The following is a 27328-nucleotide window of genomic DNA, read 5'->3' on the forward strand; positions in this document are numbered from 1 at the left end:
CCGCCACTTGATTTGGCAATTGGCGAAGATCCACCCGTTGAATCATAATGAAACTTTAGTATGATGTTTTAGAAGCACAATGTGAATCTTTAGAAGTTATGGATCGAAAATCCAATCTACGGATCTTCCGGATCGAATTATACATGGTTGTAGACCCTGATCAACAGTTGACTTGTGGTCAATGGGTCTCAAACTATTTTAGAATGTCCTTGATGATTTGCTTTATGTGAATTACGTATCCTACTGATATAAGTTCTGAGATTTGACTCGATAATTGTTCTAGGCACCAATCGTTCGGGACGCCTCGATGTGCATGCTAGAGAATCATAGCATGGACTCCAGGTGAGTGGGTCTTTTCCTTTTATCGTGTGTGTATATATATATATATAATTGATAATTCCACAAACGTTTATAAATTGAATTTCATATAATTTATGTTAATGCTTTGGAGGACTAGCATGAACTACGAATGGTTTGTTCCCTGTTTAAGGTACGTAGGCAGTCTAACGAGACGTTAGATGCAGCCATACAAAATGTGAGATTAAATAATTGAGACAATAGCTTTGTTTGGGGAATTGAACAATGTGAGGGACATTGGTGTAAAATGTGAGTTTTAACCTTATGTGTTGGTGGTTAAATGTTGGTTATAAATCAATGTGTGGAGAATCAAGAAATTTAAGCAAGGAATCATAAGTATTGATAGTTAATTAAACTAGTGTCTAGTTGGACTTGTCACCGATGATTACCTCGACAATAAATAGTTTGGGAGTAGGGAGTTACAGCTTATGCATTTTATGCCATATTATATATATGTATATAATTGAAAATGCTATGACATGGTTGAGTATTAGATTGCATCACGGTATATCCATATGTATATTACTTGCACATAATTATTGTGAATGCTTTGAAGGGCAAAGGTGAATGCATGACCCCCAGGTAAGTTCAGGTGAGTTTATGGTATTAGCGGAAATGATTGAGTTATGGTATGACTATATTGATGTTCTATGCAACTCCAACTTTGTCCTACTGGTTGCCTATGAATTGTACATGTTGTGTTGAGATGTGGTTAGAGCTCATCAACCTGCACCCCGGTGTTAGTGCTCTCGCCCAAGGACAGGGCCTAGCCTTCACGTGATCGTTCACCTCCCGCACCACACGCTCACCTTGGATCCAAATTTAGTGCCAGCCTGTCGTACAGACCACATTAGGTGGTTCCGACTCATAAGTGACTTGCGATTCGTCGCACAGCCTTCATGTGATCGTAGCACTTGAGCGTACTTATTTACACCCAACCTGTCGTATAGACCACTTTAGGTGGTTCCGACTCGTGTGCAGGTATACTTATTGATAAGCTATTGGCTAGCATGTTATTGAGCTTATTGGCTAGCATGTTATTGAGTTATTGGCTAGCATGTTGATGAGCTATTGGCTAGCATGTTATTGGCTTATTGGCTAGCATGTTGATGAGCTATTGGCTAGCATGTTATTGAGCTATTGGCTAGCATGTTGATGAGCTAGCCATGATGAGCTATTGGCTAGCATGTTATTGAGCTATTGGCTAGCATATTGATGAGCTATTGGCTAGCATGTTATTGGGCTATTGGCTAGTGACTTAATGGCTAGCATGTTATTGCATATTGATGAGCTATCGGCTAGCATGTTATTGAGCTATTTGCTAGCATTGATTAAGGAGATATGGGTGCAATCATACGTCACCATAGGTGACTTCCGACTTGCGTGCTAGTATGGGTTATCAAACACATGATTATTTATGTTGTTAACGAGATGCTATGTTGTGGTATACTTTTGGATTTACTATTGTTATACATTTGATTTCATACATATACGTAGTATGATTTTCTGGAAACATACAAGTTTTGCGACGAAAGGTTACTACCTTTGATAATTGAAATGATTTTGAAAATCTGTGTTGCCCACTCACACTTTCTACTTTGCACCCCTTCAGGTTCTAGTAGCAAATTTTCGTATCGACGAGGACTTGTGTAACTCCCCAGTTTCAGGTGGCTCTTATGATGGTATAATTATTATCTTATCTTACTGTACTTTACTTATGCTCTGTATCACGTGTGAAGGGGGTCCATAACCACTCACCATGCACTCGTGTACTTAAGCACTTTTAGGTTTTAATTTATTCACATTTTATGCACTATCACACTTTATGGCTTCGTCACCTTCCAGGTGTTGGCCAGCACAACTCGATTTGAGGTCCTAGTGGACATTCCGGGTCGGGATGTGTCATAAACCCCACATACTTAATACACCCTATATTTTCTTTTTTAATTAAAAATTATCTTAATAACCCCCACATACTTCCCCATAATACCTCACACCCCACATTCTTAATATACACTTTACATTTTCTACATGCACCTCATATTTTCTATACACCCCACATTTCTCAAATCTTATAAAGCTTTTAATTTGGACAAAAAATGCCGATTGAAATTTTGACAAAAGATGCCGCTTGAGATTTAAAGCATATATGGTTTGTTTTTAGGGTAAAGTACAAAAAACTACCTCAATTATTGGTGTTACGACACTTTCATACCTCATCTTGTAAAATTGACAATGTCATACCTCATCTTACGAATTTGTATCAATGTCAGATCTCCGTCAGTTTTTCTGTTAATTTTTCTGTTAAATGCTGATGTAGCTTAAGATGAGCTCCACTCCTTAGTCCAACTCGATTAAAAAATAATTAAATATTAAAAATTAAAAATAAAATTATTTTTTTATATTAAATTATGGGATCCACCTCTCTTTCTCGCCTCTCTCTTATCTCTCTCTGGGCAACCATTCCCTCTCATCCCCCAACCTTCCCCATCTTGTCTTCCCCAAACCCAAACACCCCAACCCAGATCCTATCCTGCTTCTGTCTTCTCTGGGCCGATCACTACCGCCACTCTCCATTTGACCTCCCCTGCCGCTTCAACCTCCTTGGCCACTCTCCCTTCGACCTCCCCCGCCACTCTCCCTTCAACCCATCCCCCAAATCCCAGAAACCCTTCCCACCCGTCCCCCCAACCTTCCTCCACCGCCTTTTTTCTCTCATATCTCTCTCTCTCCTCTCTCTCACTCTCGCCTTTCTCTCTCTTCTCTCTCTGGGCAACCCTTCCCACCCATCCCCCCAACCTTCCCCCTCTCGTCTTCCCTAACCCAAACACCCCAAACCCAGATCCCATGAGGAAGATAGATGCCTTCAAGCGCAAGCTTCCTCTCTGCATGTTCTTATTGAATGATGGTTCGTTTTTGTTTCCCCTGAAGAAAAAAAATTCAAGCTTTGATTTCAAGTACATATTTTCCTAGCTTTTCACAGCTTTTTGAAATATTTCGGGATATGGGTTTTGGATTTCTGATGATTTCGATTGATGGGTATCCATAAATTATTTAATTTAATTCGATTTTAGAAATGGGTTTTTGGTGTCAATTGGTTTTGGATGATGGGTTTTGAATGGCGGTAGTGATCGGCACAGAGAAGACGGGAGCGACGGGGGAGGTCGAAGCAGTGGATCAGTGGCAGAAAAGTCAAATAGGGGAAGAGAGGCAGTGGGGACGGCGATGGGGGACGATGATGGTCTAGAATGGAGATGAGAAAGAAAACAGAGAAGTGTCTGGAGATGGACAAGACGCCTCTGGTTGTTTTGTTTGGGGATGTGACCGCCACCTCTGGTTGTTCTGTTTGGGGATGTCACAGCGGCTGTGAGTAAGGTAAAGGTTTTAACACTGAAGGCGTCACGCTAGAGGCGGAGGTGGAAAAGTTGGGTTGGGTTTTGTTAAGCGTCATGGCGTCAATGTGGTGTAACTATACGGAGAGAGAGAGAGTTTGGGGTTGTGGCGATGGCGGAAGAGGAGGATTGTGGGGCTGTTTGGTTACAGATTTAAATTTAGTGAGGGTGATGAATTTGTTGGGGATAAAAATATTAAATAGAAATATTATTTTATTATTTTATTAATTTTTCAATCCAATTGGACTACGGAGTGGAGCCCATCTTAAGCCACGTCAGCATTTAATAGAAAAATTAACAGAAAAACTGACGGAGGTCTGACATTGACACAAATTCGTAAGATGAGGTATGCCATTGTCAATTTTAAAAGATGAAGTATGAAAGTGTCGTGACACTAATAGTTGAGGTAGTTTTTTGTACTTTACTCTATATTCTATAACACGTATCATTTGTTCCTTATTAAATATAAGGAAGTAAATATTAATATAAATGTAAATGAATTTTAACATATTCCACACACTTAAGAAAATTTTAAAATCCGCAACATCATGGTTGCTGATTTGTACTTAAAAGTTAAAACGCGTAAGGCCGGGAAAAGGGGAATATTGGCTACTGTGTGTTTGCCACTACAGTGCACTTGTGACTTGTGAGTAGTCAGCTAGCTTTAATTTGTCTTCATTTGAATTTTTTTTTTTTTTTTTTCATAATCTCTTTGGATGTTTTCTTGGAAGCTTCGTATTCGGAGCGCCATAAAATTTTGAATAACTTGCGCAAGTAGTCAAGTCAACCAATACAATTGCAGAAGTAAAATCTGATCTAGCCTGTGCGGGTAACTACTCTCTTCTCCCGTGCTTGCTTCCCAATTTTTATCTTTGTCTTTGCTTAGTTTAGTGCCTAAAGAGAGATAGAGAGAGAGAGAGAGAGAGAGAGACCGAGTGAACCCTGATCCCTTGGGCCAAGACACATAATTTTAGACAGAGCTTTAGACTCTTTGACTTCTTGATAGCCTTGACAAATCAACTCATTAGATTATTAATAAGTAATCATTAAGATTTGTTTAGTTTGATTTCATTATAATATGAATTTTGATTTCACCATAATATAATGATGATATTGATAGTGTTGATGATTGATACCTTATTACGGTGAAATAGACAATTCCAAATCTTTAGGCAATCTCCAATAATGAAGGACTATATTCCTAGCCCTCTATGATTTTGTAGTGTGAAATCATTTGTTTTTATATTTCCTAGGAATTATAAAAAAGTATTCAATCGAAAGTTCTTAAAAGATATTGTTCAATAATTGAGAAAAAAAAAACTTTGAATATTAACTGTGTAAACACGTCAATTGAATGAGAAATAGTTTGTTTTGTTAGTTACAAGCGATATTATACATTAATTTATACTAAGGAGAAGCATGAGGGTTTGATCCCGAAACACAATAAATTGAAGAAAATGTCCTAACAATAAAGGCAATCCACCATTTATTTTTCTTGCTTACATTCAAGTTAAGTTCTAAGTCTAAACTTCCGCTAACCTCAAAAAGATAAAATTCCAAATCTTATGCAATTTCTAATAGTTAATGACTATATTCTTAACACTCTATGCTTCGAAGCGTGTGGAAGTAAAACAAAGGAGGCGAGGATTTGGTTTTTTGGAAAGAAAAACGTTAAAGAAAGTGGGACAGATAAAAGTGGGAGTTTTAATAAGAGAGTAAAAGATGACCGCAAAAAAATAAGAATTGTTATTGGTATTCCAAAAATCTCATTTTATAATTCAAATTTTCTATATTTGGAAAAAAAAATATATATTTGTGAGGAATATAGAATGAGATTTTTGGAATGCTAATAACATTTCTCAAAAAAAAAAATACAAAATTTCATAAAGTTAAGACTAGGGCACGTAGAAAGAACAGAAAATAAAAAAAAGAATAAAAATTTGATAAAATCAAGGCCAACTTGACAATGTGTATTTTTCAATGATAAAACCAAGGCTAAGGCACAGAGAAGGGGATTAAGATTCTTTCCCCTTGTCTTTTCATCATTTTCTATTCCCTTGTCTCACATTCTTTAATTTATTTTTCTTTTATTATAAAAAATTAATATAAGATATTGATATGGCTTTACAGTGACCGTTTCAATAGGAGAGAGGGAAAGGGAGGGAAAAAAAAAATCCTACTTCTAGAGAAAGAACAGAAAAAATGAATTGAATAAAGCATACGGTATTGTTCATTTTAACGAAAAGTCCATGATAATGTTCACTTGAACTAAAAACCATATTTTTACACTAAAAAAGTCAATCCTGATATTATTTACTTTACTCTTTATTTTATTCTTATCGTTAAAACTCAAAATTTTCGAACTTTTTTTCATTAGTCTTCTTTTGAATAAAGTACAAAAAAATTTGATAAAACCAAGGGCAACTTGACAATTTATATTCTTGCATGGCAAATCCAAGACTAAAGCAGGGGGAAAGAACAGAAAATGAATAAAATACTAAACAGATTGATAAAATCAAGGGCAACTTGACACTTTATATTTTTTTTAATGGTAAAACCGAGACTAAGGCACGTAGAAAGAACAGAAAAATAAATAAAATACCAAAAAGATTGATTAAATCAAAGCCAACTTGACAATTTGTATTTTTTTTAATACAACAATATATTTACATTAAAGGAGAATGAGTTTGGCTAAGCCACATAATGAGCAATTTAATTTGGTATCGAATTCGTTATCCAAGAGATTTGAACTGAATACCTCTCACTTACAAGTAAAAAAGAATACTACAAGGCTTACCGGACTGTATAATCCTCCCATATATCATTTGAGATTCAATTTACATTCTTTAAATTAGGGAATTTTTATTTTTATTTTTTTAATGATTAACCAAGATCAATGTAACAATTTCTATAATATTTTTTTTATGTTTTTTTTACGTGTTATTTCTTGTTGATTTGCATTTTTCTGCAAAGAGAAAGAATAATTATATCTCATGTATTTTTTCTTATGAATTCTTTAAAGTAGACGGAATGCAATGTCACTAACAGAAACAAACACAAATATTAAATTAGCTAAATTGAAAACAAGGGGATTAAATTGGTCATATGACTATAACACATGAACTATTTTGATGTTTAAGCCTTAAAAAAAATTATGTAAGTGAGATGTAAATTAATTAATATAATATTAATGTTAAAAACTTTGATCAAAATCTAAAAACGGATAAGATCTCAGTTAATAACATTAGTAACTAGAAACCGGATACTAATTTTTTTTCTTTTTTTTAATTACAAGGGATATATTACACTAATCTATACTAAGGGAACACAGAAGAGTACAAACCCAAAACATTGTGAATTGAAGAAAAATGACATAACCATAAGGGTAATCCATCATTTGTTTTTCTCGTAATCAGGCTGACTCTAGTTCACCGAAGCCAGTTTGGAAGGTGTGCATTTTCTATCTCAAAGGTTTGCTGGTTCATTTTCAAATGTTTTAGTTTGCTTTTATCTTTTATTTGAGGAGTCGTGTACATATGTCACACAACCGTGAAGTGTTTCTAACATGACAATGAATGCTAGTTTTTTTAACCTGAAATTTAACTTTCTTTTTTCCAGTCACTATTCTTAACAATGATTAACCTGGAATCCGTCAATTCGAAAAATGTGCGCAATATGGCACCATCCCTTGTCAATGTCAACACGGAAATGACCTTGATTAAGATTAACCAAGACCTAAGGCTTAAATCAGAGTCCCCTTCTATGTGCAATTAATTGCACCAAGAACAAGCCCGCAACCCATTCTTTTTATATCCGCAGTGAACCAAGACTGAAATCAGGAAACTCGGTTTCGCCATACTTGGTTGAAAGACCCGTACTAATAACTGATTTACATGATGAAACCATCAGAGTGGTGAAGATAGAAACCATTCAAATAATGTTAAAATTCCCAGAACCATCTTTAATATCTAAACAACTCAGCAAGCATTAGAACACTTGAGGCAACTCTTAAAACAAGGATTGTGGTAACCACCACAAACAACTAGGTGGTATTAACAGCAATCATGGAACAAGATCCGGTCAGCATAAACACAAGGTCAAAGAATTGATTCTAATAAATAAATACTGAACGCACTCTAAAATACCAAAAAAAAAAAAAAAACTGAGTGTACAATATCGGCTTACCTTGGTGGTATTAACTGCATTGAAGCTCCACACCGAGTCAACGTCATCATTAGCGTCAAATGTCCCCCATGCTGGTTCATCGGAACCTTTGTCACCAGAAAACATAGACCCAGCACCCGCATGATCATCACTGCGCATGAAAGTTTAGAAAATCAACAATTTTGCAGGTATCAGGGTGATCTTAAATATGTAGAAAACTACAGATCTAGAACTATACCTTTGAGATTCCTTATTACGCTGCGTCTGTTGTCATTCCATAGTTAGAATGAAAATTCTCTAGATGGGCTTCCAACAGTACTCCTGGCAAATGGACTGTTCGGAGCACTTTTTGCTGACTCGTCCTCATTTTTATCATATGTTGCTCCATTTTCAAAAACCTTGGCATCCGCACTCTGAGGCTTTTCTGACATAAAATCATCTTTAGGTGAAGAAGCAGTTATTGGACTCTCAACTGGGGGAGCCCTTTCATTCTGAACTGATGATGATTTCTGCTTTGGAGATGCCAAGACATTTGACACATCAAGACTGAGCTCCTTGACAAAAGTGAATCCTAACAATTAAACTTCTGAATCAGTCACCTCGAATAGTTAAAACTCCTAAACAGGTTGGCAAACCACAACCAGACAACAAAAACTACAAAAAGCAGGCAATATGTTCCTTTTACCACAAGGTGAAAACGTAAAAGGAATCCAAGTGCTATCTCAGGGACAATGCTGGAAGACTGGACCTATAATAATCTAACCATAAAAATGATTCACCACTTGCTTTTCTCGTAACCAGGCATGAAAATTTCTTGAAACACTTTGGTCCCTAACGAACTAACCGGGAAAATTCAAAACCGAGTACGCAAAGCGCGTAATGGGAGGGCCCCATCCCTCACTCCCGTGCTCCGGACTTCCTTCTCAAATGCGGAAAAGGTTTTATTTTTCTTTTGTATCCTTATTTCTAAACTAGTTTCTCTCTCTCTCTCTCTCTCTCTCTCTCTCCCCAATTAACAAGTATTCTCTCTGCAACAACTCCCTGGATCTGAAAACTAGAGGTTATGAATATGGCTTCTTCTTCTTCTTCTTCTTCTTCTTCTTCATCCGCTGCTGCTCCTGCTGATGCTGCTGTTACAAAAAAGTACGATGTGTTCATTAGTTTCAGAGGTGAGGACACCCGCCGTACTTTTACCAGCCATCTTCACGCTGCCTTACTTGAGAAAAAAATCACAACCTACGTTGATGACAAGCTTAAGAGAGGAGATGAAATCGCACCAGCCCTTCTCAAAGCAATCGAAAAATCACGGCTTTCGGTGATCATTTTCTCAAAAAACTACGCTTCTTCCCCGTGGTGTTTGGATGAGCTTGTGCATATCCTAGAATGCAAAGAAAAACATGGCCAGTTGGTTATACCAATTTTTTACGACACCCTTCCATCGGATGTACGAAAACAACGGGGGAGTTATGCACTTGATCCACTTGAACAAGGTTTCGAGAACAGTATCGGCAAGGTGCGCAAGTGGATGGATGCTTTGACAAATGCAGCAAATACATCTGGCTTTGATTCAAAAAATTCTGGGTAACTAACTAATTCTTTAACTTGTATAAAATTTTAAATTTTCTTTTAACTTGTGTCGATTTTATTTGTGCTAAGATTTTGTAAGGTATATGATGTGGTAGAAACTAACACACAAATTAAATCCTATAAATTATGCAATCGTAGTACGATTAAATAGGAATCGTTTTATTCCGGAGATTAGAAGGAATACTAATCAACACAAATTAAACTTATAAAACTGAAAACTAAGTTAAACAAACATAAAAACAATGGGGGGGGGGAGATTTTGGACGAATTTAATGAAAACAAAATTAAATGGTAGCAAGCAAATTAAGTTGTGAATGAAATATGGATGAAATGATAGTTAAATGATTCTTCTCCACACATGAATCATATACATACAAATCGATTTCCATTTATTCTTCTTATAAACCATGAATGATAATGTCCCAAATTAACTGTGAACAACGTTTTGAGAACAGTATCGGCAAGGTGCGCAAGTGGAGGGATGCTTTGACAAATGCAGCAAATACATCTGGCTTTGATTCAAAAAATTATGGGTAACTAACTAATTCTTTAACTTGTATAAAGTTTTAAATTTTCTTTAAACTTGTGTCGATTTTATTTGTGCTAAGATTTTGTAAGGTACATAGATTTAAGACTAACTATTACTTTCCTACATACTTAGTTAGTTTAGGATTTTGGACGAATTTAATGAAAACAAAATTAAATGGCAGCAAGTAAATTAAGTTGTGAATGAAATATGGATGAAATGGTAGCTTAAGGATTCTTCTCCACACATGAATCATATGCATACAAATCGATTTTCAGTTATTCTTCTTATAAACCATGAATGACAATGCCCCAAGTTAACTGTGAATAACGTTTCGAGAATAGTATCGGCAAGGTGCGCAAGTGGAGGGATGCTTTGACAAATGCAGGAAATACATCTGGCTTTGATTCAAAAAATTATGGGTAACTAACGAATTCTTTAACTTGTATAAAATTTTAAATTTTCTTTTAACTTGTGTCGATTTTGTTTGTGCTAAGATTTTGTAAGGTATATAGATTTAAGACTAACTATTACTTTCCTACATAATTATACATATATATGCCAGGACGGATGCTGATTTGGTTAAGAAAGTTGTAGAGGATATTTTGACCCAATTGTGTCATGAATCATCATGCGATTTACAGGGCCTAGTTGGAATTGAAAGCCGCATCGAGCAAATTGAATCGCTATTAGACATTCATTCACAGGATGCTTGCATCAATGTTGGTATTTGGGGAATGGGTGGTATGGGCAAGACCACCCTTGCTGAAGCCGTGTTTAACAAACTCTCTTCTAAATTCGAAGCATGTTGTTTTCTTAGAAATGTTAGGGAGAGAGAACAAAAAGATGGGCTACAACACTTGCAAAATACACTTCTCAGTCAAATATTAAAGGAAGAAGGTCTATCCATAGGATCAACTTTTGTTCGAGATAGGCTTAGCCGTACAAACGTCCTTATTGTTCTTGATGATGTGAGTGATTCAATGCAAATGGAAGGTTTAGTTGGCAATCGTCTTCGGTTTGGCAATGGAAGTAGAATCATTATCACAAGTAGAAATAGAGGCACACTTAGGCAAACTGTTGAAGAGGATAAAATCTACGAGGTTGGGAGATTAAAACCGGATGACGCTCTTCAGCTCTTTTGTTCGCGTGCTTTCAAGAATTCTCGTATAATAGATTATAAGGGGTTGGCAGAAAAGGCGATGCATTATGCCGGAGGCATTCCTTTAGCTCTTATACTTCTTGGATCCTCATTCCTAAATTGCAAGAGCAAAGAAGACTTGGAAGATGAATTGGACAAATTGAAACAATTTCCCAATGAAAATATCCAGAGAGTGTTGAGATTAAGTTATGATGGATTGGGAAGAAATGAGAAGGAGATATTTTTGGATATAGCATGTTTTCATAAAGGGCATGGTGTGGATGAGGTAAAACAATTGTTAGATGTTCGTGGATTCTATGCGACGGTCGGAATTAGAATTCTCATTGATATGTCTTTCATATCAATTGGTTCAAGATGGGAACGGGAAACCATCGAGATGCATGATCTGCTTGAAGAAATGGGAAGGACAATTGTTCAAGAACAATGCATTGAAGATTCCGGTAAGCGGAGTAGGTTGTTCAACGATGAGGATGTTTATCATGTATTGAAAAGTAACACGGTAAGAGTCAAATGCACTCAATTTTTTTTTCTCTTCTTTTTGTAGTAAAAACACATACGAGTCTCATCTTTATTAGAGATTAATAGTGACGGTACAATTGACGATATAATTAGATGGTAAGAGTAGTGTTTTTGCATTTATAAAAAGAAATCAGATTTGTAAAAAGTAAAAATTTTAAAAAAAATTAATTTGATTGAATTTTTATTGTGTTAGGAAGTCTTTGGAATATGAACAAACGTTTGTTTTTTAAGACAAGTAGAGGAGGATACAATTATGTTGGATATTTTAGACACTTGTACATCATTACAATCGCAAATACTAAATTATTACGTAACGTTGTAGAATTCCTTTTCCAAGTGCACATTACATTTTAACATGTTGAAAACACGTACATATATTCACATTTAAACTTTCTTCTTATTGTCAGGAAACTTCAAATGTTGAAGCCATATTCCTTACTTCGTATAACATTGCAGAGCTACCATTGAAACGTGTAGACTTCAAAGTGATGTCTAACCTGAGATTGCTAGTTGTGTATGGTGGCTACAAATTCAACGCTTCTATAGACCTTCCCAATTCTCTTCGTTATCTTGAGTGGTGGGGATATCCATTGGAATATTTGCCGTCAAATTTTTCTCCGGAAAATCTAGTTGAGCTTCATATGCCCAATAGCAAAGTTAAGAAGCTTTGGAAAGAAGAGAAGGTATATTATATTATATGCCTATTTTAATTCTTGTATAAAATCAAGTGTAGAAATTATATTAATTCTTTATATTTCTATTTACTCTTGATACAGAGACTTGTGAACTTACAAGTGATTGATCTGCATGACTCTACAAATCTAACTGAAGTTCCAAATCTCTCTGGGAGTCTAAACATTGTGAACATAAATCTCTCTGGCTGTGAAAGTTTGGTTGAAATTCCTGGGTGTTTTCAACATCTTGACAAGCTTACTCATCTTCATCTTAGATTCTGCACCAGTCTCAAGTATCTTCCAAAGATGCCAAGAAATATTAAATACTTGGATTTACATTACGCTGGTATAAAGGAGTTGCCTGAATCACAACATCTCCACAAGCTTACTCATCTTGATCTTGCATGCTGCATGAATCTCAAGTATCTTCCAGAGATGCCAGGAAATATTGAATACTTGGATTTACATTTCAGTGGTATAGAGGAGTTGCCTGAATCAGTGTGGTCTAACGAAAACATTTCTTACTTGGATATAAGAGACTGCTATCGCCTTGAGAAGAATGGCAAGTTCAATCAAGCAGCTTCAATCTTAATGTAATGTTGAAGCTGAAGGCTGCACGGCGCTGAAGAGAGTGGCAAGTTAAAGAAATAAGACTGGCAAATAGGCAAGGCTCTTACCATTTAAGTATTGTTTTTACATTATAAAGCGCAATGTTGTGGACAAAGTGTGTAATATCATATTTCTCATCTTTAATCAAGTCCAACGGCATCTTGAAATTCGCCTTTGTATCATAGACGTGGACATCAATTAACACAACAGGCCTAGGGCCGATTGGACTAACACCGGCAAAACAGTGTTCTTGTTTGAACAAAAGAAAGATCAGGAGAACAAATTTTATTAAGGAGGGTAAAAAATTACAGCAAATTAAGGCCAACCGAAAAAAAAAAAGGGAAGGCACAGCCCCAGTTTAATAATACAATCATCAAATTTGTAACAGCGATAAAACTATTGGGGTCTTCGCTTCAATAGGACTAGGAACATTCCAAAATTACAGAGAAAACTTATAAGCTAAAGGAAAACGAATGAAGACAAAGCAAGATACATACACAAACAAATGAAATACAAAAGACATTACAAGCACAGTGATTTCAAGCATAAAACATGGCCACGGCCCGTAACACTCACGATAGAAAGGCTTGGAACGGCAAATAGCAGACACAAAAACGAAGCAGAGCAACCACCTGACTAAAATGCACTCCAATGATCAGAGTCTTTTCTCGGGGTCTCCAATGACGTTCGGAAAGGCCCTGAAGACCCAAATGGGTCCGAGTCTCTTCTTGGAGTTTGACTGTCGAATGATGTCCTAAACGGAGAGGATCCAAATGCGTCCGAGTCTCCTCTTGAAGTTTGACTGTCAAATGATGTCCTAAATGGCGCTGCTGAAGACCCAAAAAAATCTGATTCTCTTCTTGGAGTTTGACTCTCCAGTGACGTCCGAAATGGACCTGAAGATCCGAAGGGGTCTGAGTCTCTTCTTGGAGTTTGACTTTCCAGCGATGACCTAAATGGCACCGAAGAGCCAAACGGGTCTGGGATGTCATCAAATGTTGGAAAACCATTACCATGATCAAAATCTCTACTGCTGCGCATAGAATCAAATCTTCCGAGTGTTTCTGGTTGAGGAAAAAATCCAGTATCTTGCGTGCTTTTGAACGAATCAAACCTAGAAAAGGTGTCAAATGAAGGTTCTGAGCTATCCTTGTACCTTGGCGGTGAATACCCTGAATTGAAGGCTGAGAGTGGTGTGCTAGGAACAGAATCGTCGAAAGTAAAAGGGCGGCTCTTCTGGGAAAAGCCACCTCCTTGTGATGACCCAGTCCTGATAGGGTTGAGGCCAAACTCCCCAGGGCCAGAAAAGTAGTGATCCTTGTTACTCTCCTGATCCATATCCTAAATCAGACACGATTACGAGCAGTTACAGCACAATCCAGCATGCCAGCAATAACAACAAATATAAAACCACAAAAACAAAAAGCTTGAAAGTGCTACATAACCGACATGCTATTAGAAAAGAAAGCGGATTCACTGGAACCTAGAATCCATGCCTACTTGGAAGGTGCAAAATAATGGAAACTTTCCATCGGCTACAAAATGTTAACAAGAAGTGTTTCTAACATGACAATGAATGCTAGTTTTTTAACTTGAAACTTAACTTTCTTTTTTAGGGAGTTTTAAAGAAAAGCCCGTGGTACTGTTCACTTTAATGAAAAACCAAATTTTTACACAAAAAAAATCAAACTTGGTACTATTCACTTTACCCTTTATTTTGTCCTTATCGTTAAAACTCAAAGTTTTCAAACCTTTTTCATTAGTTTTCCTTTCTTTTTTCCAGTCACTATTTTTAACAATGATTAATACATTGTTAACCTGGAAACCGTCAATATTCGAAAAGTGTGCGCAATATGGCACCATCTCTTGTCAATGTCAAGTTGTCAACACAAAAAAGATCTTGACTAAGATTAACCAAGACCTAAGGCTTAAATCAGAGTCCCCTTCAATGTGCAATTAATTGCACCAAGAACAATCCCGCAACCCCTTCTTTTTATATCTACAGTGAACCAAAACTAAAATCAGGAAAGTCAGTTTCGCCATACTTGGTTGAAAGACCCATACTACTAACTGATTGCATGATGAAACCATCAGAATGGTGAAGATAGAAACTATTCAAATAATGTTACAATTCCCAGAACCATCTTTAATAACTAAACAACTCAGCAAGCATTAGGACACTTAAGGCAAACTCTTAAAACAAGGATAAGTGGTCACCACCACAAACAACTAAGTGGTATTAACAGCAATCATGAAGCAATATCCAGTCAGCATAAACACAAGGTCAAACAATTGAGTTCTAATAAATAAATACTGAATGCACTCTAAAATACAAATAAATACAAAAATAAAAATAAAAATAAATAATTACTGAATGTACAATATCGGCTTACCTTGGTGGTACTAACTGCATTGAAACCCCACACCGAGTCAACGTCATCATTATTGTCAAATGTCCCCCATGCTGGTTCATCGGAACCTTTGTCACCAGAAAACATAGACCCAGCACCCGCATGATCATGACTGAGCATGAAAGTTTAGAATATCAACAACTTTGCACCAATCAGGGTGAAATATGTAGAAAACTACAGATCGAGAACTATACCTTTGAGATTCCTTATTACGGGGTGAGGCATCTGCATCTGTTGTCTTTCCGTAGTTAGAATCTGAAAATTCTCTAGATGGGCTTCCAACAGTACTGCTGGCAAATGGACTGTTCGGAGCACTTTTTGCTGACTCGTCCTCATTTTTATCATATGCTGCTCCATTTTCAACAACCCTCACATCTGTACTTTGAGGCTTTTCAGACTTAACATCAACTTTAAGTGAAGAAGCAGTTGTTGGACTCTCAACTTGGGGAGCTTTTTCTTTCTGAACTGATGATGATTTCTGTTTTGGAGGTGCCAAGACATTTGACACATCAAGAGTGAGCTCCTTGACACAAGTGAATCCTGACAATTAAACTTCTGAATCAATCACCTCGAATAGTTAAAACTCCTAAACAGGTTGGCAAACCACAACCAGACGACAAAAACTACAAAAAGCGGGCAATATGATCCATTTACCACAAGGTGAAAGGTAAAAGGAATCTTAAGTGCCACAAGAAATTCATTATCTCAGAGACAATACTGGACCTATAATAACTCATTTTTGGCAATACCTTCGTCTTCAAATTTATCCCAATCCTCATCCCAGTCAGCAGCTTCTTCTTGGATGCCAGGTTGCCAGCCTATATGAAAATAAAATAAATTTTCAGATTATAAAATGCAACGTAGTACAAATACCGCAGCAGTGAACAATAACAAAAAAGAAAATGACACATTCATGAAAGCTACGTAGAATACGAATATTGATAATCAAACAAACCAGAGTGATTAGGAAAAATTACAATAGTGAAAATAAGGGCTTCTGTGTAGGATATTGATAATTTAGCAACAGAATGACTTTCGGCTTCTAGAAAGGCAATGCTATTAATAAATTGAAATTATTTGACTACCCAAATCAAAAGTATATCCAAAAACAGTGTGTTCTATGTACAATCCATCAGATAGTTTGATAAAGAATAAGCTAATGTAAGTACCCTTATCATTATATATAGTATTCTTAGATTCCCAAGAAATTAGCTAAGAGATCAACTTACCAAAGGGAAGCTCAGTTAATGTTGTAGGCTTTCCGCGTAATCCGTAGTTCTTGCAGCGCTCATTGAGAGTTTTCACAACCCCATCAAGATCTAATTGGATGCAATCAACACGATCCTGAAAATTTCAGTTGGAAATGATCTTAGACAAGTTGAGCAAAGATATTTTTTAAACAGCAAGGTTGTGCAAAGGTACCTGAAGCATGCCATCACCATCACCTTCTTGCTCCATCTTGACAATTGCCCTGTATAGCTCCATTTTCTTCTCCTGCAAATAAATCACATAAGATAATCAGTCCAGTGATAATAAAAAGAATACACTTGTAGGGGTATGACCATTCAACTGATTCTATTTTCCCACACTACTTTCTCTGTCATCAGCTATCTATCCCAACAAGCCCAAAAACCATAAAACAATTCTCTTTGTTTCTCCAAAAAGTAAAACGTCCTACTCATACTTGTTTTTTAATTTTGATTGGCACTTATCTCATAAAAAATAAAAGCACACCAACTCACATCACATGTACAGGCAATTATGACTCAGATCTAACAAAACAAACAGCAAGCCTTTAACACCTTGATCTTCGAATGAGCAAAAGTAAATACACTACATGGGGTCACTAATTGTCCACAAATTTATATGTGGTGAAGGGTACCTGTAAATCACGAAACGTGGCTTCTTCAATAGTCAACTTGGAAGCTACATCTCCAGCTTGTTTGTATTTCTCTTCATATTTCTTAGCCAGGGACTCAGCCTAGATTCATGTAGTATTCATTAAGCCAAGACAGTAGGTAAAGATTAATGCAAATATGTGCTTAGTCTCAAGTATCCAACAGCATACCTCACGTCTATCAGCAGATGCCCTTTCTGTGATCTCATTGAGGCGATTGTCACATCTGCTCTTGTACAAAACCTTATACCAATAAGAAAATATATTACAACAAATATAAAAAGGTATACATCATAGTTTCAACACCACACCCTATATATGTGAGACTTAAAATAAAGCACCAGCATTCACAATTATGTAGAATCAGCATTCAAAAACTGAAAGTTAAAAACATCATTTCCTTAGGCTAGTAGCTAGATAAAAAATTATTACATTTTTGAGTCAAATGCCTTCTAAAATATTCCGAGCCTAAAGGAAGATAAAATTATCTTGTAAGAATGTGGTCTTAATTTACACATATGATAAAATATTCCCAACCCCCAGTTCCCCGTTCAACCAAATTTGGATCTTTATTTCATCACCATTGTGGTGAATACAAAGGAATGCTTTAATTGCCTACCAAAGCTCCTCAACACAATTTTATTCAAACAGTGCAATCTCTTCGGCTAACGGACAACAATGAAAACTAGACTACATGAACAATACAATTTCTTCCTACATACAGGACCTTCAACATAGAATATCCAAAAACAGCATCTTTCCAATCAAAGAACATGGCTAAGAAATATAGATCATGAAATTGAGAAAATACTGAGCCAACGTGGTGAACAAAATCTAACTTTATTCCATAACTACTCCTCACCCAAATATATAGTTTTCAAAAACCCTCGTGTTTCTCTCAAACCAAGAAACCCTCAATAAATTGCTGGCATACTGCACCCTCACAAAAGCCTTCATATCACCACCAAACTACATATGTACCCTGCAGGAATTACCCAGCTCACATTTCCTTCCCTACACAATCTCAGCCACACATATAAAGCTAGAGGACAATGATAAAACACGTGATCTGCACCTTCTCTCAAGAGTACTTGTCAATTCAAGACTCAATACTAATTCAGACCACAAACATCCAATTGTTCAAAAAAGCATCTTAAACCACTGCAAAGATCAAATACTAAGAAGTCTGCAGATTATTTAAAAACAAAAAAGGATTAGGACATCCAAAAATCTATCAATCGAGAACAATTATATTCAAACGCAAAAATTAAAACTACTGTAGAATGTTCAATATGCACAACCAATGGCATACAAGAAAGAAAGGGCAGAAAAGAACACGAGATACTCACAAGTTCCTGCATTTTGACCCGGAAGTATTCAATTTTCTCTCTAGCATCCAAAATTTCTTTCTCCAGTTCTTCTACCTGCAAAGAACAAATGGAATCGCATCAAAAGGTTGAGAAAAAACAAGCTGAACATGGAACAAAACAGCAATAAAGTATAATAAATGCTGTATTAAAAAGAAAGTATAATGAATGCCATGCACTAAAAAAATGTGGAATGCCAATCATTAAAATTACTAATATCAAAGAACTGATCATGAACTTCAAAACCCTTAAAAGCCTCCCTGCTTCTTAAACTTGATCAAAATCTTTCCCATGGAAATGAGCAATATTAAGAGCAAAGTAAAACTCACAATCACAAGAATTCCAAGTCTTTGGGATATTTGTTATGATTTGACATTTATCAGAATGTAACATGCACACATCACTTTGCTGCTGAAGCTGAAAAAATTGGGGAAACATTAAAGTTCTAAGTACCTTTTTATCAGCTTCGGTTGCTTCTTTGAACTTTGAATTCAACGAGTTAACCTCCTCCGTACTCAGTTGATTTACAAGATGTTTCTCCAATTCTGGTACTCTGGGTTTCTGCTGATTGGCCTGCTGCCTTTCCACAGCATGAGAAGGAGCAATTGGCTTCGGTGGCCTTCCTCCAGCTGGAGGTGCCATGTGCCGAGCACCAGGACCAGGCATCAGTTGCTGTTGTTGAAAGCCTTTGAAAGTGAAAAATAAGAAACTATTCTCCATCAAAGAAAGACGTATGGTTTCAAAAAAACAAAGAAAAAAAAAAGTGATTTGTTTTATGGATGAATACCAGATGCAGGTCTCCAGGCTATATTGCCAGCATTGGAGTAATTATTTGCAGGTTGAAAAATATTGGATAAATCAAACATAACATTGCTTGGTAGCACTGCTGGAAGAGGGCGTCCCTCCCTAAACCGCTCCATCAAATATAGCGCAACACAAAACTCCCTGACAGAAAGCATGCTATCGTTATCCTGATCGGATAAATCCCACACCTGCTTTAAAACCTCTGACAGATGTAAACAGAGCATAAAGTTAAGAGTAGGGGAACTTATAGCTTCCAAAAGTTATGTTTGTGGTCATACTATATAGGCGCATAACTGTAACTATGGACAGTGTCCACGCCTGCACTATCAGCTTAAAGAAGTGCACCATATGAGTTTTAACACACCCTGAAATTTCACATGCAATAACGACATTCTCTTTCAAGATAATGTGGCATGATAGGTAGTATTTATGGATTTTGTATGTCAATTGTCCAGAAAAAAATTACTCCGATTTCCAAATATAATTTTATATCTACCAAAATATCTATGGCATCAAGTAAGTTTTACATCAATATACAAACAGATCACAACGGTTGATGAGATGCAAGCTAAAAGATGCTTGATCTAGCCTTTTATGTTCAGGAATTCAAGCTAAATGTCACCAACTAAACATTGCCAATCCACCACCCGGAAGAGGAAACATAAACAACTTTAACTACAGGATAGGGATAGTACATGTTTTGCAAAAATGCATCATTTTAGTTACAAGCTAACACAGAAGAGAAACAAACAAAAGAAAAGAGCTTCAATAACCACATGGCACCTGTGCCTGTAAAACGCAAGCTAAAAGATGAATTCAAAGAAAATAATACTACCTCTTGGTAGTCCCCATTTCAGGAATAGGTCGCGGGCTTGTTCACCAGTGATTTTCCCATCTCTATCTGTGTCAACTTTCACAAAAATATTGGTGTACTTTTGAACATCAGTTTGAGTCATCCTAGGCCATGACAAATGGGACTGACTAGAAGCAGAGTTCCCAGCTCCACGTGAAACTCCAGTAGCACTAGTCTGAGCTGAGACCTGGTTGTTTGCTTTTGCAAATGATTGGGCCGGCTGAGGCTGCCCACCAACCTGTGTACTTGGGCTAGCTGAAGACTGGGTCCCAGCAGATACTGGCACAATGGTTGATGAGAAGGGTACACTGACAAGAGGAAAATTCTGCTTTGGTTGAGATGGGGTTGCAGAAAACACATCGACTCCAATAGATGAGTCGGGAGCAAAGCCATTCCCAGATATATTTGATGGTTTGGAATCCTTAGTCGGTGGTCCTGGTGGTCTGATCCCAGAACCTGCCTGTGGCCTAGGTGGTAGGGAAGCTGTTGGTCCTGATGTTGCCTGCCCAAATACATCTTGTGTTGCAGAAGGAGTGATCCCTTTGTTTACAACCTGCAAGGGTATCCCGGACATTGATCCACTTGCCCTTCCACCAACCCAATCATTCGACATGCTTGAATTTTGTGGTTGAGGACCACCCACTGAACCTCCACTGGGAAAGCCTGGGCCAGCAACACCCTGTGTGGGTTGGGAATCAGAACTAGATGGAGGCACTGGAGGCCTAATTGACCTTCCATCTTGAGAAATGAAATTTTGCTGGTTCACATTCACACTTGGAGGTAATCCCCTGAACCCAAGATTCTGGGAAGATGTTGGAGTAACAGGACCGCCCTGAGTCGCTGTTGGAGCAGAATTAAACTGAGATCGTATTTGTGGTCCCCTGAACTCAAAATCTTGGGAGGATGTTGGAGTGACAGCACCACCCTGAGTGGCAGGTGCTGCTCCAAAAGAACTATACTGAGGTGGTACTTGCGGTCCCCTAAACCCAAGATTTTGCGAGGACGTCGGAGTAACAGGACCACCCTGAGTGGCAGGTGCTGCTGCAGCAGAATTGAACTGAGGGGCAGGAGTCGCTGCAAGATTTATCTTGGGTGCAGGTATTTTAGCTGCAGCTGGGCCATATAATGCTGCCTTCACCATTTCTGGCGTAAGTTCTCTCTTACTTTGTGCCACAGTGACAAGTCTAAGGGCATTGTAAAACTCTGCCTGACCAAGGAATCCAGTCTGCCTCTGGTCTGCATGTGCCCATATCTGCCAATAAACATAAGCAACCAATATAAATTAGAACAGATCCAAACTTCTGTTACGAAACGATAATGAGAAAGTGCATTAATATAATCAATATTTAACATATTATGCCCCCGGTTATCATTTTATACGGAAAATCCTTCAGCAAAACAAATATACAGCTTCAAGAACCTATTTGTCGATATGATCATGACCCAAGAACATTTCCCTTGTATGCTACAATCCTAACTGTTCTGTAGTCATCTTATGCTGCAGATTTTCACTACTACATTATTGTAATGTAATAAACAATCCCTGGTCAATCCCTGTGTCATATAACACATTTCTAAAAACTCTCTACCTCACTACTGTAGTATAAACCCTTCATCTACTTATGTTCTACCATTTGGACTTCAATTCCGCATTTATATCAGAGAATTATGACATCCCGAGATGACATTAACCACTTCAACTACAATTGGACTAAAAATTCAAAATCAATCTGATTTGGAACACATTTCCACCAGCATCAAATCCCGATCAACCACTATAATTAAACAAATATAATCATACACACTCCAATACACATCCAATCATACATATATATATACACACACACAAGCATATACAAATATATATATATATAGAGAGAGAGAGAGAGAGAGAGAGAGAGAGTACCTGCGCAAGGACCTGTTTGGCGAGACCGGCGCCCTGGAAGAAAGCTACGGCTTCATTGCCACTAATCCGGCCATCGCGGTCCAAGTCTGCTCGTCGGAAATACGCATCGAAGAGATCCACATTCGCAGATTGGTTCTGAGCCGACGCCATCGCCACAGTCAGATTGCGATTCGCGGAAGGTCAGACCATGGAATCAATCGTGAGGAGCGCCGGGAAGAATCAGAAAACCACGAATTCGGAGGACCAAGACTCCGAAGCCTTAGAAAACGACGACGTATTCTTCTCCGATTAGGAGGAAAATAAGAAGACGACGGAGACGCTGAGAGATGCCAATAGTTTGAGGTAAAAAGACGGTCGCGTTAATCGATTTTTCCTTTTCATTTTTTGTGACAAAAATGGTACTGTATTGTTGTGATATTTCAAAACTGCCACTGATTCTAATGAGCCCGGCCCATTAAGTATTACCAATGAAAATTCCTCAAAACACATATAAAGGTTGATGATTAGATCCGATGACGGCCTTGTTGGGAAGACCATTTTCCAAGCTGCTTCGTATCTTGGAGGAGATGTCATTTTCATTTTCCATGGGACATATTTTTTTGGGTCAAAAATCCAAAGCAAATTGGCTTTCTCATCATCTGTGTAGCTACCATATTGCCTAGTCATAACAACATCGATGACACATTATCAGCGTTTTCACTTTTTTTTTTCTTTTTAAATGTAAAAAAGAAAAGGAGTGCAACGGGGTAAAATAAAATGCGAAGATCATTTCCCACATACATTAGTGAGAGTAAAGGGTAAAACAAAACAAAAGTTGCACGGACCATTGAAACATGTTAAATTACGCTAGTTCAAGTTGTTTGCTTTAGGTTTTATATACTAAAATACTACAATTTTGGACTAATCCGAACTAAATCGCAATTAGTCTAGTTCAGGTTTTTTTTTTTTTTTAATGTTATTATTTTCAATAAAATATTTCATTCCACGCATTAATATCAACCATTTAATACCAAAAACTAAAAATCTCCTTCCCATTTCGTCGTATCTCTCCCTAAATCTCTTCATCTTCAACAGAAGGAAGTTTTCACAAAGACTTGGTTATTGGACTACTTTGTAGCCTTACTTTCCCATCGTTAAGCACGAATGAAAAAATTCAATACATACGTTCATCAAACTATTAAAATTTCCTACTTAGAGTAATTATAAAGAACCAAATATTTCTGATACATCAAGTTCCCTTTGATATATCATATATGTAAGCTAATACAAAATGTTTACTTAGTTAGGAGATTTACCAAACACTATAAATCAATAGCACGTCTAGTATTATATATTTTTTGGTTCATTTTAAACAGTCACGTCTATTTTACATAAAATTTACCAAACACTATAACATAGGTTTTTCGTTTTTTTGCTAAAAACACTTTTATAACTATAATTAACCAAACACCTTACTGTTTTATTTCACATCTTCTTATTCTTATGGCATAACAAAAATAATTTTTTTTTTTTTTAAAACATAGCAGTACCAAACTAGCTATCAAGTGTTCAATAATGAATTAGCCATCAAACGATGGGCCACAAGGGTTTTTATCTTTCAAAAGGGGCCTTACTTTTAGCTAATAAAAGCCCAATTGCCTAGGCCTCTCAAAGCATTGAGTTCAAATCAGAATTAGAAGCAAACGACAACGTGACAATGTCCATCATGGCACATATCTTGTCATGTCACGACACAAACGACACAAAAGACATATAGTTTTCCTTTTACAACCAAACGACACTAGACATCTCACACGCCTATCGTTGTCCTTAGGAAATGATGTTCTCTGGATCCCTTTCGTCTGAGCCAATTGAGGAAAAAATTCAAATCCTTGAAATTTGATTCAATGGTTAAAATTATTATAACTTTTAATGAGACTCTCTGTTTGTAACCGTTGGATCAAATTTTAAAGGTTCGAATTTTTTACTCAATTGGCTCAGGTGGAAGGGATTCGACGGACCCCCTTTCCTTGTCTTATTCTTTTGTTTTTGGCTGCACAAATGACAGAATGACACCTAAGCATCATGTTGTCCATTTTGGACATGGATCCTCTCCGGATCCAATTGTCCTAATTTTAGGGATCAATGAATCTGGTCCATTGAAATTTGATCCAATGGTTAAAGTTATTATAACTTTTAGAGTGGGCCCCTGTTTGTAGCCGTTGGATCAAATTTCAATAGTCCGGACTCATTGATCCCGAGAATTAAGACAATTGGATCCGGAGAGGATCCATGTCTGTCCATTTTGGTGTGCCACATGGCTGCATTTCTCTTGAGAGCATCAAAGACAAAGACAACACCAAATTTCCATTTTGTACCATATGAAGTTGGGGTAATGCTATGGAGATTATCTTTTAAATCATATTTTGTAAATTATATGACGTAGTTATTGATGATTAGAATATTATTTAAGTACAGAAAAATTTGTATCCGGTCCTTAGTTTCTAATGTTCATTGATTAAGACCTTATTAGTTTTTAGATTTTGATCAAAGTCCCTAGCATTAATATATTAATGAATTACAAGTAAGTTGCATAATTTTTATAATAAAAATTAGTAATTGATTTAGAGTTTTACTGTAACATCCCACATCGTCCAGGGGAGTGGATCATCTAAGACTTATATGTATATTCTCATCTTTACCTAGCACGAGGTCTTTTGGGAGCTCACTGGCTTCGAGTTTCGTAGGAACTCCGAAGTTCAGTGAGTTTAGGGCGAGAGCATTCTCAGGATGGGTGACCCACTAGGAAGTTCTTGTGTGAGTTCCCAAAAACAAAACCGTGAGGGCGTGGTCGGGGCCTAAAGAGGACAATATCGTGCTATGGTGGAGTCGAGTCGGGGATATGGTGGGGGCCCGGGTCGGGATTTGACAATTTGGTATTAGAGCCTAACCCTGGCCGTAGTGTGCTAACGAGGACGTCGGGCCCCTAAAGAGGGTGGATTGTAACATCCTACATCGCTCAGAGAAGTGGATCATCTAAGTCTTATATGTATATTCCCACCTTTACCTAGTACGAGGCATTTTGGGAGCTCACTGGCTTAAAGTTCCGTAGGAACTCTGAAGTTAAGCAAGTTTGGGGCGAGAGCATTCCCAAGATAGGTGACCCACTAGGAAGTTCTCATGTGAGTTCCCAAAAACAAAACCGTGAGGGTGTGGTAGGGGCCCAAAACTGATAATATCGTGCTACGGTAGAGTTGAGTCTGAGATGTGGTGGGGGCCCGGGCGGGGATGTGACATTTAATACTCACACCCTTATTAAACTCCTAATTAATTTCAATTCAAACATTTCCAAAATATAAAAAATAAAATCAGAATAAGTTTGTACCCATTAAATTTTTGTAAAAGAATGATATGTACCCATTCTTAAATATACCAATTTGTTATATGAAAAATGTACCCTTTTTTAATATAAAACGTATCCATTTTTCATATAAAATTCATTCAATATTTTCTCTAATCCATTTTTTAAACTTACATGGGTACATTCTATTTTGTTGATTTAAGAATGTATTCATGTCAAGTTTAAGAGAAGAAATGCTTAATAATTATTAAGCCTAATATCTTCTTCTTTTTTGTGTTTTTGAAAAATGCACCCATATTTTGGTTAGTTTTTTATGAACGTACCCATGTATGCACATAATACATTGGAGAGTATAATTTATCTTTAATATTTTTAATCCCATAAATTATGAGTTTTTATCTAGAATCTCATTATTATAAATAACTACAAATTTTATTTTTAGTTTAACAATAAAATAACCTACATAGAAATACATTATTACATTAATGTTACGGACTTCGATAAAAAACTAAAAATCACAAAAGTTTTAGTCAAAGAACATTGATAGTTAGGGTAACACACCCCGATCGAGATCAGGGCATGCTGGCCGTCACGTGGAAGTGACGTAACCATGTGCACAGTGCGGAAGCTAATAAAATAATAATGTAAATAGTACGAATAAATAAAAACTAGTCTTACATAAAATAATAACAACAAGTGCAAGCGTAAGTGCGACGCTAAGTTCAGAGCATAAAGTCTAAAGCAGTCCAGGAGAAAACGACGCAACAAAAGTACACCCGAAGGTGGTCCTACGCTGGTGATCGTCTGTCAGATATGCTGGGGAAAATCCTCAGGGAAACCACCAAACGTGCTAGCCAATTAGAACCTGGAGGGGCGCAAAACAAAAGCGTGAGTGGGCAAAAACAAAGTTTTTCGAAAACCATTTAATAAATAAGTTCTAACCCTTCGCCGTAAAACCTGTATACTTCCCAGAAAATAGAGTATATATATATATATAAGTCATGCTCAGGAATATGCTATGCCAAAACCTCAAAGTAAAATGCAAGTGCTCAGGTAATATCGCATCAATATCATATAATATGTCAGCCGGAGTCACCTAACGTGACCTGTACGGCTGAATCTAGAGCTCAAATCTCAATCTCAGTAACTAGACCTGCACACAAGTCGGAACCACCTAAAGTGGTATGTACGACAGGTCTGGGTGTAACATATATATACGCTCAAGTGCTACGATAACGTGAAGGCTGTGCGAATAATCGCGGGTCACCTACAAGTCGGAACCACCTAAAGTGGTCTGTACGACAGGACTGTGCACCTAACTTGGATCCAAGCTGAGCGTATGGTGCGGGAGGTGAACATCACGTGAAGGACTGTGCCCAACTCTGGGCGGGAGCACTAACACTGGGGGTGCAGGTTATGAGCTCTCTATGCATCTCAAATCACTATTGAATGTAAACATAAATCACAACTCACCTGGCACTTACCTGTGCGTCCGCAGCACCAAACATACATATACATATATATACATATACATATATATATATAGACACACACAATTAACAATGCATAAACAACGGCAACTATAGGCATGGCATATAAACGAATAAACGTTCTAAATCAATTTCTGGGAAAAGTATAAATATATAGGTATATACGGAAAACCAAAAGCCCACTCACTGGTAAGTGGAAGGGTCGTAACCCCCCTGCCTCGAGTGACCATGCTCGTCCTTGTGATAGGATTCACCTATATACGAAACAAC

The 27328-nt window shown here is 37.1% G+C and overlaps 2 protein-coding genes across 6 annotated transcripts; one reads left to right on the plus strand and one right to left on the minus strand.

Moving 5' to 3' along the window:
* Nucleotides 1–7814: 7814 nt before the first annotated feature.
* Nucleotides 7815–22622, minus strand: LOC137722081 (actin cytoskeleton-regulatory complex protein PAN1-like). 5 transcript variants are annotated; one of them, XM_068461071.1, is made up of 13 exons: nt 22229–22613; nt 20305–21574; nt 19453–19671; nt 19119–19351; nt 18648–18722; nt 17470–17529; nt 17284–17382; nt 16824–16895; nt 16631–16745; nt 16151–16219; nt 15596–15941; nt 15384–15513; nt 13325–14331 (listed from the first exon to the last, which is right to left on the minus strand). In XM_068461071.1, the coding sequence occupies exons 1-13, from the start codon at nt 22376–22378 to the stop codon at nt 13627–13629; spliced, it is 3543 nt and encodes a 1180-aa protein (XP_068317172.1). In that variant the 5' UTR covers nt 22379–22613; the 3' UTR covers nt 13325–13626. The 5 variants fall into 5 exon arrangements, with proteins under 5 accessions (XP_068317180.1, XP_068317172.1, XP_068317169.1 ...); XM_068461068.1 differs by having other exon boundaries at nt 17470–17541; nt 22229–22611; XM_068461079.1 differs by lacking the exons at nt 13325–14331; nt 15384–15513 and adding an exon at nt 7815–8064 and having other exon boundaries at nt 17470–17541; nt 22229–22622.
* LOC137722102 (disease resistance protein RUN1-like) lies at nt 8907–13209 on the plus strand. Its single transcript, XM_068461087.1, has 5 exons — nt 8907–9494; nt 9956–10033; nt 10592–11687; nt 12115–12390; nt 12484–13209. Exons 1-5 carry the CDS (start codon nt 8977–8979, stop codon nt 12976–12978), a joined length of 2463 nt encoding a protein of 820 aa, XP_068317188.1. The 5' UTR covers nt 8907–8976; the 3' UTR covers nt 12979–13209.
* Nucleotides 22623–27328: the final 4706 nt, after the last annotated feature.

The sequence above is a fragment of the Pyrus communis genome, chromosome 2 (genome assembly GCF_963583255.1).
Source record: "Pyrus communis chromosome 2, drPyrComm1.1, whole genome shotgun sequence".
Classification (NCBI taxonomy): domain Eukaryota; kingdom Viridiplantae; phylum Streptophyta; class Magnoliopsida; order Rosales; family Rosaceae; genus Pyrus; species Pyrus communis.

Excerpts from the sequence above, each read along its gene's own strand:
- LOC137722081 (XM_068461068.1), bottom strand. The coding sequence starts at position 22,378 with ATGGCGTCGGCTCAGAACCAATCTGCGAATGTGGATCTCTTCGATGCG. Across the intron at positions 19,352-19,452 it reads AGCCTGGAGACCTGCATCTG|GCTTTCAACAACAGCAACTG; the intron begins GTATTCATCCAT and ends TCACTTTCAAAG. Across the intron at positions 18,723-19,118 it reads CAACCGAAGCTGATAAAAAG|GTAGAAGAACTGGAGAAAGA; the intron begins GTACTTAGAACT and ends TGTTCTTTGCAG.
- LOC137722102 (XM_068461087.1), top strand. The coding sequence starts at position 8,977 with ATGAATATGGCTTCTTCTTCTTCTTCTTCTTCTTCTTCTTCATCCGCT. Across the intron at positions 9,495-9,955 it reads TTTGATTCAAAAAATTCTGG|TATCGGCAAGGTGCGCAAGT; the intron begins GTAACTAACTAA and ends TTTTGAGAACAG. Across the intron at positions 11,688-12,114 it reads ATGTATTGAAAAGTAACACG|GAAACTTCAAATGTTGAAGC; the intron begins GTAAGAGTCAAA and ends TCTTATTGTCAG.